The sequence below is a fragment of the Carcharhinus amblyrhynchos genome, chromosome 12, assembly GCF_965287045.1.
Source record: "Carcharhinus amblyrhynchos chromosome 12, sCarAmb.v2.hapA, whole genome shotgun sequence".
In the NCBI taxonomy this organism is placed as follows: domain Eukaryota; kingdom Metazoa; phylum Chordata; class Chondrichthyes; order Carcharhiniformes; family Carcharhinidae; genus Carcharhinus; species Carcharhinus amblyrhynchos.
The window spans coordinates 90,154,506-90,169,130 of record NC_137335.1 but is presented as its reverse complement, the minus strand read 5'-3'; the positions used below and the strand labels follow the sequence as shown (position 1 = coordinate 90,169,130).

Sequence of the window (14,625 nt, the reverse complement as noted above, 5' to 3'; positions counted from 1 at the left end):
GAACACGGGTCACAGAACTGAGTGTTCCACCATTCTTTCCAGTTTAATGGGATAATGGGTTTGACTGACAGTCTGTACATTAAGTGGGTGTATTTGTGGGCACTGCGAGGCAGCAGTGTTAACCACTGTGCCACTGTGCCCCCCCACCACGAGCAACACTACCCCACCTCCTGTTTCTGCTTTTCCTGAACTTCCTAAATGTTGACTATCCTTGAATATTCAGTCCCCAGCCTTGGTCCCCCAGCTGCCGTGTCTCCGTAATGCCTATTAGATCATTCCTGTTTGCTTCGATTTGTGTCATCATTTCATCTATTTATTGGGAATGCTGTGAGCATTCACAGTGTTTTTCATTCTGTATTTTGAACATTATTGGGGATTTTGACTCGATTTGATGCAGGCCTTCGTTTCTGCAGCCTTCGATTATTGCTTTTCAAATTCCCATTCCAAGCTTTTTCTCCCATCTGAATTCCCAGCCAGGATTACTCAGGCTGCCGCCTTATTGGCTGATGTTACCTACATTAAAACTTCAGAAGAAGGTCATTGTCTAGAAAGCACCTTGAGGTGATGAGTAGGTGTGAGGAGTGCTGGATGATTACAAGTCTTTCTTGCTTTTACTGTCAGATTATTAATGAATTCTGGCTCATTACAAAATCAAATATGTCCCTTAATGTGTCTGAAACATATTCAGAAACTGTTCAATCCATAGCAATTCCTGGCTATGAACTCACACAGCGACATGGAACGTTGTTACTGATAGAGATAAGAAGCTCGCAACAGCCTCAGTAAATTCCCAGACAGAGGTTTCAGATCAGATGGGAAATGAGAGTATAACTAGGACACAGCAACAAGTCACATCCTGTCATCAAATCCACAAAATCACCAGTTACACCCGAACCTCAACACCATGACAAGTGAATTGCAGGTTGTAATGTCTAAGGTGTCTTTCCCTCACCGTTCAGTGATAATACCACAGCATCATGTTCAATCCTTCTTCCTTCATCATGTTTCCATGTCCTACCACTTTTTTGTAGCTTTCCTTCGAGTGCTATGTTTACTCACACACTCCAAAGATATTTAGTTTAAATTGATTGGTTAAATTGCCCCTTAGTGTCCAAAGATGACTAGGTTAGGTGGATTGGAAATGGTAAATCTTTGGTTTGATGGGGATAGGATCGTGTATGATGCTCTTTTGGAGATTCTGTACAATCTCGATGGGCCAAACAGCTTCTTCTGTCGTGATTCTGAGAATCTATTCTATGCTGCTGTGCTAATTCACTTTGTGTTCCACACTGCTTCTCTTTATTCTGCTCTTTTGTTTGCTGGTTCCAGATTTCTGAATCTATTTTGGTGAAGTGCTGCCTCATTGATTTCCTGTCAGTTTGGGTCTATCTGCTCCATCTTGTCTTAGTTTCACTTTTAATGACAGGATTTGGATTTCCCTCTCAGCAAACCTTCACTGCTGCCTGAAACTCTCTTCCAATTTTCCGTCTGTGTGTTTGAATTGCTGAAGCTCTGCTGCATTCTGTCCCAGGCTTCTTCTCTTCAGTTCAGTGGGTGCAAGAGTCTAGCGACTGAGACCATCTAGAGTTGAGTTTTCACTGCTGCAAACCTCTCCATTCACAGCTCCAGCTGTCCAGCTTGGTTTCCCTATTCTCCGTAGCAGCTGAGTTTTGGGGAATGAGTGTTTTCCTTTTATTCCAGGTGGAAGTCGCTATAAAACCAGCATTTATTGTCTATCCCTAATTGCCTTTGGGATGGTGGTGGTGAGCTATGTAGCTAGACAAATAATGTGGATACAAGAGCAGCTTAGGGAACAGATCTTCTGCACAGAATAACTCACCACCTGACTCCCCAAAGCCTGTCCACCAAGGCACAGGTCAGGAGTGTGATGGAATATTCTCCACTTGCCTGGAAGATGCAGCTCCAATAACACTCAAGAAGCTCAACACCATCCAGGGCAAATTAGCCTGTTTGATTGGCACCCCATCCACCACCTTCAACATTCACTCCCTCCACCAATGGACACACAGTGACAGCCATGTGTACCATCTACAAGATGCACTGCAGCAACTCACCAAGGCTCCTTTGACAGCACCTTCCAAACTCAATTTGATTTGATTTGATTTGTTATTGCCACATGTATTAGTCTTCAATGAAAAGTATTGTTTCTTGTGCGCTGTGCAGACAGAGCATACCATTCACAGAGAAGGAAAGAAGAGAGTGCAGAATGAAATGCTACATCAGATCTAGGGTGCAGAGAAAGATCAACTTAATATGAGTGGGTCCATGCAAAACCACTCCCACCTGATCTCCTTCCTAACAGCACTCTGGGTGTCCCTACCCCAGAAGGAGTGCAGCGGTTCAAGAATGCAACCAGACGCCACCTTCTGAAGGGCAATTGGGAATGGGAAATAAAGTTGGCCGAGGTATCGATATTTACATTAATTTTATTCTATTGTTGTTTTCTATATTTCTCTCATATGTGACGATAGTGTGTCTTTTAAAAATATATTTTAATCATGTTTCTGGTTATCCTATTATACAAAGGATATTATTAAACTAGAAAGAGTTCAGAAAAGATTTACTTGGGTACGACTGGGACTTGAGTTATAAGGAGAGGCCGGATAGACTGGGACTTTTTTCTCCGGAGTGTAAAAGACTGAAGGGGTGATCTTATAGAGGTCTATAAAATAATGAGAGGCACAGATCAGCTAGTTAGTCAATATCTTTTCCCAAAGGTAGAGGAGATTAAAACTAGAGGGCATAGGTTTAAGGTGAAAGGGGAGAGATACAAAAGTGTCCAGAGGGGTAATTTTTTCACACAGAGGGTGGTGAGTGTTTGGAACAAGCTGCCAGAAGCAGCAGTAGAGGCGAGTACAATGTTGTCTTTTGAAAAGCGCACACCCCCAACCTACCTCGATCGCTGCTCTCCCTCCACCATCCTTCTGACCTGCACTCATTGGACAGCCTGCAGCACCTTCCTGGCCTTCCGCTGGCGTCTGCTGGAGGAGGGGGTCGGGCTCAGATGCATCTTTGGTTGGGTGGGGGTGGAGATTATCCAAAGTCCATCCTCCCCCCGATCCTCCATCACCACCCCCCCAACCAGAGATCCATCTGAGCGACCCCCCCTGCCCCGCACCCAGCACTTCCCCCCAGCCGACCCCCAACACCAGCAGACCAGGAAAGCCAGGAAGGTGCTGCAGGCTGTCCAATGAGTGCAGGTCAGAAGGATGGGGGAGGGAGAGCAGCGATCCAGGTAGGTTGAGGGTGAGCTCTTCCGAGGGGGCCCTGCCTCCTGGGGATCTGACTCGGGGGTGGTGGGGGCGGGGGTGATGGGGACCTGCGTCCGGGGTCGGGGTCGGGCGGGGGGGGGGGTGGGGGGGCGGCCTACCGGGGGGGTCCGATCGCAGTGGGGTGTGCTCTGCCAAGGGGGGCCCTGCCTCCCGGGGGGGTTGGATCACGGGGGTGAGGCAGATCTGCCAGGGGGGTTCGCGGGGGGTCTGTGAAGGGTGTTGGAGGAGGATGGGCTTCGGAGGTTCCCCTGCAGAACAGGAATCCGCTTCGGATTTTTATTCTGCAGGTTGGTAACGGCACGGATCCGGAACGGACCCGAAGACGGGAAAGTGGGATTTGGCGGGAGAGTTCGGCACGCGGCTCATTAAGTCGTTTTAAATGCATGCTAATGTCGGGCCGCCTGATTGGTGCACGGACCGGATCCACGCCCAAATCCGGTGTCGGTAAAGGTGCGATCTGCTCGGATTCGGATGCAGATCGCGTTACAGCCCCGACCCCAAATTTACCGCCATTTCACACCCGTTTTTGGTAAAATCAGGCCCTTAATGTCAAACTCTCCCATGTTATGATCACTGTTTGCTAAATGTCCCCTTCCAGTCAGATTCTGAATTAAACCTGTCTGATTATTCATTACTAAATCCACACAAACCCCACCCAGACTGACTGGGTGCTGGGAACACAAACAATTGCCGGGACATTGAGTACAAGGGTCAGGGGGTCATAAGAAAAAAGGACAAAGAAAATTCCAGCACAGGAACAGGCCCTTCGGCCCCTCCAAGCCTGCACTGACCATGCTGCCCGACTTAACTAAAACCCTCTACTCTTCAGGGACCATATCCCTCTATTCCCATCCTATTCATGTACTTGTCAAGACTCCCCTTAAAAGTCACGACTCTATCCTCTTCCACTACCTCCCCTCGGCAACAAGTTCCAGGCACCCACCACTCTCTGCGTAAAAAATCTGCCTCTTACATCTCCTTTAAACCTTGTCCCCCGCACCTTAAACCTGTGCCCTCGAGTCATTGACTCTTCCACCCTGGGAAAAAGCTTCTGACTATCCACTCTGTCCATGCCCCTCATAATCTTGTGGACTTCTATCAGGTCTCCCTCAACCTCCATCGCTCCAGTGAGGACAAATCAAGTTTTTACAACTTCTCCTCATAGCTAATGCCCTCCGTACCAGGCAACATCCTGGTAAATCTTTTCTGTACCCTCTCCAAAATCTCCACATCCTTCCAGTAGTGTGGGAGCCAGTATTGAACACGATATTCCAAGTGTGACCAAATCTAGGTTCTATAAAGCTGCAACATGACTTGCCAATTTTTAAACTCAATACCCTGGCAGATGAAGGCAAGCATGCCGCATGCCTTCTTGACTACCTTCCCCACCTACATTGTCACTTTCAGTGACCTGTGTACCTGTATATCCAGAACGTTTTGCCTATCAATCCTTTTATGTGTTCTGCCATTTACTGTATAGGGTCTGCATCTGACATATTGCAGTTTATAAAGCTTTGGTTCGGCCAAATTTAGAGACTTGCATTCAGTTCTATTTGCCACATTACAGGAAGGATGTGGATGCTTTGGAGAGGATGCAGAAGAGGTTTACCAGGACGCTGCCTGGATTAGAGGCAATGAGCTACAAGGAGAGGCTGGACAAACTAGGCTTGTTTTCTATGGAGCGGCGGAGGCTGAGGGGAGACCTGATAGAAGTCTATAAAATGATGAGAGGTATAGATAGGGTTGACAGTCAGAATCCTTTTCCCAGAGTTGAAATGTCTAATACGAGGGGACACGCACTTAATGTGAGAGAGGGGAAGTTCAAAGGAGACGTGAGGGCCGAGTTTTTTACACAGAGGATGGTAGGTGTCTGGAACACGCTGCCAGGGGTGGGAGTGGAAACAGAGACAATGGGGAGGTTTAAGGGGCTTTTAGATAAGCACATGAATCTGTAAGGAATAGTGAGATATGGAGCAAGGACAGGCAGAAGGGATGAGTTTAATTTGGCCTCATGTTCGGCACAGGATCCTGAGTTGATTTCTGGTCTCCACATTACAGGAAGGATGTCGTGTGTGGAACCCTGGGAATGTGTTGCTATGTTAAGGGTGCTACACAAATGCAAAACATTGTTGTTCATCGGAGGCCTGTTTCCATGCTGTAAATCTCTCTGACTCTACGTCTCTAACACCTTCTTTAGACTTTAACACTCCCATTAACACTCCCGTTCTCTTATATTCCTGATATCTTTGTCAATCTCTCCTTAGCTCTGACCTATCGCTGACCTTCTATTCTGCTCCACCTCCTCCACCACCCTCTCCAACTCTCTCGTTCATCACATTTCTATCCTTCAGTTCTGTAGAAGAGTCACACAGACTCGAAACATTAACTCTGTTTCTCTCTCCACAGACGCTGCCAGACCTGCTGAGTTTATCCAGCACTTTCTGTTTTAATTGGAAATTACAGCTTGTTTTGCTTGAACATTGAGAGTTTTATGGTGAACATTACTGATACTAGCTTTGTGTTCCATTTTTATTGAATAAAAACAGAAAGGGAATTGAATTCCTGAGTTGTGTTGTGGATTTTCACTGACGGATATTTCCTGCTGTTGTGTGTGGAACCCTGGGAATGTGTTGCTAAGTTAAGGGTGCTACACAAATGCAGGGTGATGTTGTTGATCAGAGTTTGCACCAATCCTGATATCAGCTTTTGCATTTTGACCTTCCATGGGTTTGAAATGTGGTGTGAGTGAAGATAGAGGCTGATAAATGGACAAACAAAAATAAGGTGTTGGAGCTGTGGTTTGTGTGTTCTCTCATTCTTTTCAACTCACAAATAAAACCGATCTTCAACTAAATATCCAGTTCACTGATCATTGCAATCTGCCTCTCTGGAATCCAGCTGATTCACTTCAAAGTTTTTAAAATGCCTAATGGCAACCTGTGAATATTTAAGATGATAAAGCAATCAAATCCCAGACAACTCGAAATAGCTGCACATTCATGTGTTCTGGGCAACTCCTTCACTTCAGCAGAAATGACAAATGGTGTGAGTTTTCAGTCTGAGAGAGGCTGCTGCCCCGGATAAGCGGAGATGCTGTCAGTGATAAGTCTGCATTTCTCTGACGCCACATTCTGCCTGTAAAGTGTTATGGCCCAAGGCTGTGCACAGTGATATTTTTCAGTGTTACTGCATCAGCCTGGATTTATTCTTAATAATATTGAGTTCAGGGTGAAGCAGATTACAGGTGTATTTGCTGTATAGAAACGTGTGTATTTTATGGACATTCAGCCCCATTAGACTGTTGCAGCATTCCCATTGGATCCTGATTGGCCGGGATCTGAACTCGATTCAACTTAAAGAATGGTTTGGGTTCCGGTATAATTCCTAAAATCTGTCAGTAATTTCTAAAGGAGCTTTCAGACACTTAGTGGGCCAGCCTTTGCCTCTCCATTTGGAGCCACTGTTCTGCTCAATCACACCTTCAGCCCCACCTTTGAGGCCATTGTCATCAGTAAAATCCTCTCTCTCCCCATGGTTATTCCCCTTGGGATGAACCCACCTCACTCCCTTCAATCCAAGGCTCACAGACAGCAACGGCTACAACTGGTTTCACCAATCATTGGCATCATTGGATGGGCCACTCCGGCACCATCAGGCCCTGCTATCCCCTCCCAAAACCATTCACTACTCCAGCATCATCCTGGAATGCAAAGGAAGCTCTTTCCATCTTTTCTCCATTCACAAACATCCCCTTACATCCCTCTCCTGTCAACCCACTGGCTCATGTCAAAACTCTCTCGGGGTTCAGTTGGGGTCTGTAGTTTCCGTGTGTCTCCCCCTGTTTCTCTCCCCTCCCCCCAGGGTGGGTCCTACATTGCAGAGTATTGTGAATGATCCCAGCATCACCAGCAGTGACAATGCTCCTATAGTTGAGCTTTAAGTGGTACTAAATACTCTGGATGTCAGGCTCCAGCTGATGTGAGGAGCCAATGAACAGCGCAGTTAGAGCAGGCTGACCACAGAAACCACGGCAATGAGCAGCCAGCAAAAGTGAATGTTCTGCTTCCATCGCGGTGAATGGGCTTGGGTTAAACACACGCTGCTGTTCGAGCCGGGGGAAGGGGGGTGGGTGGTGGAGTATTGATTGGTGGGGGAGCGGGGGTTTCAATCAGCCCCCATGTTGTCTTTTTCTTTTCCTCTTTAACACTTTCCCCAGTATCGAGTTTCTGGTTATTTGTTCCTCATTTCTCCTTCTTTGCTTTGATGTAAATTTAGTTTATTTTCTCTCCTGTGGACAATCCTGTGAGGATTTTCACTGTTTAAGGGGCTATATAAATGCTGGTTGTTGTTACCAAGGGAAAGAGGATTTGGTTTCGGTGATTTTCAATAAATGTTCCAACTATCTACATTTCTGTAGCTATTGTCTCCCTCACTGTGTGAACTCTTCATCTTAAACCAGTTTATTGTGCGGAGCTTCACTCAACAAATGATAAACGTCACTTATAACAGTTCCACCCAGGAAGAGGTGTAGCCATTGGCTCACTGTCTCCGCTTCCTCTTTATCGATTCTTTAACTTCATTCGCTGGTGAAGAAAAGGATATGAAACCAGCTGCAGTTGCTGGGACACCTTGTGTTTCCATGTGTTTATTGGACATACAATAAATGGTGTGGAGAAACAGGATTGTCACTCTGTCAAGATGATCAGTAAAACTCTTTTTGTTCTGACTCTGTCCCTCTGTGTTTCTCGGGGTAAGTACAAGTTATGGTTTGGTTTGGAGAAGTTTCACTTGTGATTAAAATAACTCTCCCTGGTTTGTGCTGCTGTGTGTGTCAGCTCCTGTATTGTGTGTGGATTCTACAGTGCGAACATTCAGAACTGGAGATGAGTCTTACTGGAGAATTTATCATTGTATTGAGATGGTTTAGTGTATCTGACACAGAATTACACAGGCTGGGAACACGGGTCACAGAACTGAGTATTCCAACTTTCTTTCCAGTTTAATGGGACAATGGGTTTGACTGACAGTCTGTACATTAAGTGGGTTTATTTGTGGGCACTGCGAGGCAACCACTGTGCCCCCCCCCCCCCCCCCACCACCACTCAGAACACTACCCCACCTCCTCTTTCTCTTTTTTGTGAACTTCCTAAATGTTGACTGTCCTTGAATATTCAGACCCCAGCATTGGTCCCCCAGCACCCTTGTCTCCATAATGCCTATCATATCATTTCTTAGTTTTTCAAACATTTTGTGTTACCCTGGGATATTTTCCTTTCCTGTTGCTGCTACAGTGGCACAGTGGTTAGCACTGCTGCCTCACAGTGCCAGGGACCCGGGTTCAATTCCAAACTTGTGTGTCTGGAGTTTGCATGTTCTCCCCATGTCTATGTGGGTTTCCTCCGGGGATTCTGTTTTCCTCCCACATTCCGAAGAGGCCCAGACAGAGGTTTCAGATCAGATGGGAAATGAGAGTATAACTAGTACACAGCAACAAGCCACATCCTGTTATCAAATCCACAAAATCTCCAGTTACACCCGAACCTCAACACCATGACAAGTGAATTGCAGGTTGTAATGTCTAAGGTGCCTTTCCTTCACCGTTCAGTGATAATACCACAGCATCATGTTCAATCCTTCTTCCTTTGTCTGGAGAACTTCATTGTGTCTCTAACCAGCTCATTCTCTGTTGCCCCAGGACTGCTCTGACCGAGATCTTATTTTGTGTCAATAGGTCTGATTGTTGCCCCTGTCCCTGTTCTTGTGTTCAATCGTAATCTCTCAATGATTTGGAGTTATCCCGGAATATTTTCCTTTCCTGTTGCTGCTACGGTGGCACAGAGGTTCGCACTGCTGCCTCACAGTGTCAGGGACCCGAGTTCAATTCCAAACTTCAGGAAGTTTGTGGGTGGAACTCTGTGGGTGGAAGTTACGAACAGCAAAGGGTCGAAAACTTTGCTGGGTGTATTCTATAGGCCACCCAATAGTGACAGGGAAGTTGAAGTGCAGATAGGGAAACAGATTCTGGAGAGATGTATTAATAACAGAGTTGTCGTGATGGGAGACTTCAATTTCCCAAACATCGACTGGAATATCCCTAGGGTAAGGGGCTTGGATGGGGAGGAGTTTGTTAGGTGTGTTCAGGAAGGTTTCCTGACACAGTATGTGGATAAGCCTACGAGGGGAGAGGCTGTACTTGACCTGGTACTGGCGAATGAACCAGGGCAGGTGATGGATCTCTCGGTCGGAGAGCATCTTGGGAATGGTGACCATAATTCTATCTCCTTCACAATTGCATTGGAACGAGATAGGATCAGGCAGGCTAGGAAGGTGTTTGTCTGGAGTAAGGGGAGATACGAAGAAGTCAGGAAGTTACTTGGACAAATAAACTGGAAGGAGGCGTTCTTAGGGAAAAGTACCGAAGGAAGGTGGCAGATATTCAAGGAATGTTTGTCTGGAGCTCTGAATGACAACGTTCCGATGAGACAAGGGGGTTTTGGTAGGTCGCGGGAACCGTGGTGCACGAAGGCTGTGTTGAACCTAGTCAGGAGGAAAGGGAAGGTGTACAAAAGGTTCAGGGAACTAGGAGAGGTTAAGGATCTTGAGGAGCATAAGGACTGTAGAAAGGAGCTTAAAAGGGAAATTAGGAGAGCCAGAAGGGGTCATGAGAAGACCTTGGCGGGTAAGATTAAGGAGAATCCCAAGGCCTTCTATAAATATGTGAAAGGTAAAAGGATGAGAAGAGAAGGGATAGGACCTATAAAAGGTGAAGGGGGAAAGGTCTGTGTGGAACGGGAAGAAATGGCAGAGGTGCTTAATGAGTACTTTGCCTCAGTATTCACAGTGGAAACTGATCTGGGAGATTTTGCTACGGATTTGCAGCAGATGGAAAAGATTGAGTTTGTGGATATTAAGGTGGAGGATGTGTTAGAACTTTTGAATTCTATCAAGATAGATAAGTCGCTGGGACCAGATGGGATATATCCCAGGATACTGTGGGAGGCGAGGGAAGTGATTGCAGAGCCCCTGGCGATGATCTTTGCGTTGTCAATGGAGACGGGAGAGGTTCCGGAAGATTGGAGGATTGCGGACGTAGTCCCTATTTTCAAGAAAGGGAACAGAGATAGCCCGGGAAATTATCGACCGGTGAGTCTGACCTCAGTGGTTGGTAAGCTGATGGAGAGGCTTCTGAGGGACAAGATTTACGAGCATTTGGAGAGGTTTGACATGATCAGGAATAGTCAGCATGGTTTTGTCAAGGGCAGGTCGTGCCTTACGAGCCTAGTTGAGTTCTTCGATAATGTGACTGAACACATTGACGAAGGAAGTGCCGTGGACGAGGTGTGCATGGACTTCAGCAAGGCGTTTGATAAGGTCCCCCATGCAAGACTTCTTGAGAAGGTGAGAGGGCATGGGATCCAAGGGCCTTTGGCCTTGTGGATCCAGAACTGGCTTGCCTGCAGAAGGCAGAGAGTTGTTGTGGATGGGTCTTTTTCTGAATGGAGGTCGGTCACCAGTGGAGTGCCCCAGGGATCTGTTCTAGGACCCTTGCTGTTTGTCATTTTCATAAATGACCTGGATGAGGAAGTGGAGGGATGGGTAAGTAAGTTCGCTGATGACACGAAGGTCGGTGGTGTTGTGGATGGTCTGGAAGGATGTCAAAAGTTGCAGCAGGACATAAATAGGATGCAGGACTGGGCGGAGAAGTGGCAGATGGACTTCAACGCGGACAAATGCGTAGTCGTCCATTTTGGCAGAACCAACGGGATGAACGAGTACACTATCAAGGGCAGGAGTCTTAGTAGTGTTGAAGAGCAGAAGGATCTTGGGGTCCGGGTCCACAGGACTCTTAAATCGGCCTCACAGGTGGAGGAGGTGGTCAAGAAGGCGTATGGTGTCCTGGCCTTCATTAATCGAGGGATTGAGTTTAGGAGTCGAGAGGTAATGCTGCAACGTTATAAGACCCTTGTCAGGCCTCATTTGGAGTATTGTGCACATTTCTGGTCGCCTCACTATAGGAAAGACGTAGAAGCTATTGAAAGGGTACAGAGGAGATTTACAAGGATGTTGCCTGGACTGGGAGGCATGCCTTATGAAGTTAGGTTGAGGGAGCTGGGTCTCTTTTCCCTGGAGAGACGAAGGTTGAGAGGCAACCTGATAGAGGTTTATAAAATGTTGAGAGGAATGGATAGGGTGGATTCTCAGAGGCTATTTCCCCGGGTTGAAATGGTCGCTACGAGAGGACACAGATTTAAGGTGCGGGGAGGAAAGTACAGAAGTGATGTTAGGGATAAGTTTTTCACTCAGAGGGTGGTGAGTGAGTGGAATCGGCTGCCGTCAGTGGTGGTGGAGGCGAACTCGCTGGGGTCTTTTAAAAGACTTCTGGATGAGTATATGGGGTTTTATGGGATTGGGGGTTATAGATAGGTGTTGGTATGATCGGCGCAACTCGTGGGCCGAAGGGCCTGTTTGTGCTGTAGTGTTCTATGTTCTATGTTCTAACTGTGTGGAGATTGCACATTCTCCCCATGTCTGCATGGGTTTGCTCCGGGTGCTCCGGTTTTCTCTCACAGTCCAAAGATGTGCGGGTTAGGTGGATTGGCCGTGGGAAATTTCCCCTTAGTGTCAGTACGATGAGCAGGGCAAATCTGTGGGGTAACAGGGATAGGGCCTGGATAAGATGCTCTTTTGGAGAGTCAGTGCAGTGTTGATGGGACAAATGGCCTCTTTCCTGCAAAGGCAGCCTTTCCTCAGTTTCAAAGCTCTGTTTGTGAGTGATCTTTCTCTGTCTGAAACTTAATGTCAAACTCTCCCATGTTCTGATCACTGTTTGCTAAATGTCCCCTTCCAGTCAGATTCTGAATTAAACCTGTCTGATTATTCATTACTAAATCCACACAAACCCCACCCAGACTGACTGGGTGCTGGGAACACAAACAAGCAACAGGGGCTGAAGCTGGAGACCCTTGGGGAAGGAGCCTGACAGATAGTGGGGCAAAACCTGAGCCTGGATTGCAGGGTTGAGAGGTCAGTGTGAGGCCTCTTCACAGCTCTGAATAAGGAAAGGACTTTTCCCAGTGCACACACTGAGTGTATTGGAGAATTTGGATCAAAGTGGGAATTCGCTGCAGAGGGACAGAGAGACACTTTATCCTTCTAACTTTTTCACCCTGCCCTAACCCCGTCTTTAGGAGGATTACAAACTTCTTTAATCCCGGTGGGATTCCGACTTTTTCCCTCCTGCTCCCGGCGTCACCAAACTCTCCGCGGGCGGGACCGGAGAATTCCACCCAAAATCTGGGAGGGGGAGCTTTGTCTGAGAGAGCTGTTCCACAGTGTGAGGACAACATTGTATTTCACTGTTAGATCAACACATCTGTATTGCTGAGGTCAGCACACTGTCACCCCCAGGATATAGAGCAGAAACAAACTAACACAGCAAGATCAACCTTAGAACCTGTTCCCTCCCTTTAACACAGAAACTCTACTGCCTGGACTGTCCCTTTAAATACTCACAGGAATTTCAAACCTTCAGATCAGAATTTAACTCACTGATTTCTGTCTCTCACTGATTTCTGTCTCTCACTGATTTCTGCCACTCACTGATTTGTTTTTCCTCTGTTTAAAGGTGTGAATGTTCCAGTCCTTATCCAGTCTCCGAGTGTGGAACGTGTCACAGAGGGTCAGACTGCACGGTTACAGTGCACCATGAGGAGCGGCGCAGTGTCACACGCTCTTGTTCTCTGGGAGCGGGAGCTACCTGGGAAAGATAGGGAGATGGTTTTATTAGATGAATCACCGAACAGCATAACCCGGGGCCCAGGTTTCACTGAGCGATTCCAGTCTTCCAGAGACACCTCCAATAACAGCTTCATTCTGACAATCACCATGGTGCAGCCCAGTGACACTGCCGTCTATTACTGCTCAGTGGGGACATCGGACTGGGGGAAAGGAAGCCGGCTGAATGTAACCAGTAAGTAGAGTTTTATTCCAATAATCCACAGCAATAACCTCTTCCAGATGAGTGAGTTGGAGATGAGTTTGTGATGATGTGTGGGGTTTGGGGTTACCATGGGAACAGGGAGAGGCTGAGATTGGGAAGTGTAATAGGAGCTGTTCCCCATTCAGACACACATCACTCTACACTGATCCTGCTCTCCCAGCTCATATCCTTATCCCAGATATTTTCACTCATTTCCTCACACAAATAACAAAGAACAAAATCAGCCCGGGAAACAGGCCCTTCGGCCCAACGAGCCCGCGCTGCCATCTCAACACCACCAGTCCCCCTCTCCCCCCATGACCCCTGTCTAATGTTTTATGGCCATCCAGATTGGGGGAAACTGATTTAGGGACAATTTATTCCTGCCAATCAGCCTAACAGCACATCTTTGGGGTGTGGGAGGAAACCGGAGCCCCCGGAGAAAACCCACGCAAGCACGGGGAAAATGCGCAAACTCCCACAGACACCGGCCCAAATCCATGTGTCTGCACAGCAATCAGTGATAGTCACTGAGCTGTCGTCTTGCCCAGTATCTGGTCCAGTTTAGGCACACACTAACGACATGAAGCACTAGGCCAATCTCAAACAACCAAGAGCAGCCCCAGTACGACCCATCGCGTGTATGCCCCTCGTTGGACACGAGGTGGACCAACTTAAAACCTGTGAATGAAAAGAGAAAAACATTATTATCATACCTTACCCATTTACATTACCAGGGATGCCCCAATGCTAATGAACCTTATTTAAAACAATCTCCTATATCCACCCATCTCCAACCCACTCATGTGCCTGTCTAAGTTACTCTTAAATGACTCTAGCGTGTTTGCCTCCACCACCTTACTTGGCAGAGCATTCCATACCCCCACTACCCTCTGTGTGAAAAACCTCCCTCTAATATCTGTGTTGTACCTCTCTCCCCTCACCTTAAGTCCATGGCCCCTTGTCCTACGTGTCTCTATCATAGGAAATAGCTTACCTCTGTTTACTCTATCTATACCCTTCATAATCTTATATACCTCTATTAGATCCCCCCTCAGTCGGTGTCTTTCAAGGGAAAAGAGCCCCAATTTCTTCAATCTTTCCTCATACCCGAGTCCTTCCATACCAGGCAACATCCTGGTAAACCTCCTCTGCACTCTCTCCAGAGTCTCCACGTCCTTCCGGTAGTAAGGCGACCAGAACTGGACGCAGTACTCCAAATGCGGCCTAACCAACGTTCTGTACAACTGCAACATTAGACTCCAGCTCTTATATTCTATACCCCTTCCTATAAAGGCTAACATACCAATGTGTTGTGTTTGCTGTGAATCAGTAATGAGCCACATCAGTCTT

At 47.0% G+C, this 14,625-nt stretch overlaps 1 protein-coding gene across 1 annotated transcript in view; it reads left to right on the top strand.

Annotated features, from left to right (window-relative positions):
- The window catches only part of LOC145350501 (basement membrane-specific heparan sulfate proteoglycan core protein-like), a 138,735-nt gene that overhangs the window by 74,291 nt on the left and 49,819 nt on the right, over positions 1 to 14,625 (top strand). The window contains exon 5 of the mRNA XM_080199699.1: positions 12,919 to 13,263. Within this exon, the coding sequence (XP_080055825.1) occupies positions 12,919 to 13,263 (345 nt within the window). The remainder of the gene's footprint in view (positions 1 to 12,918; positions 13,264 to 14,625) is intronic.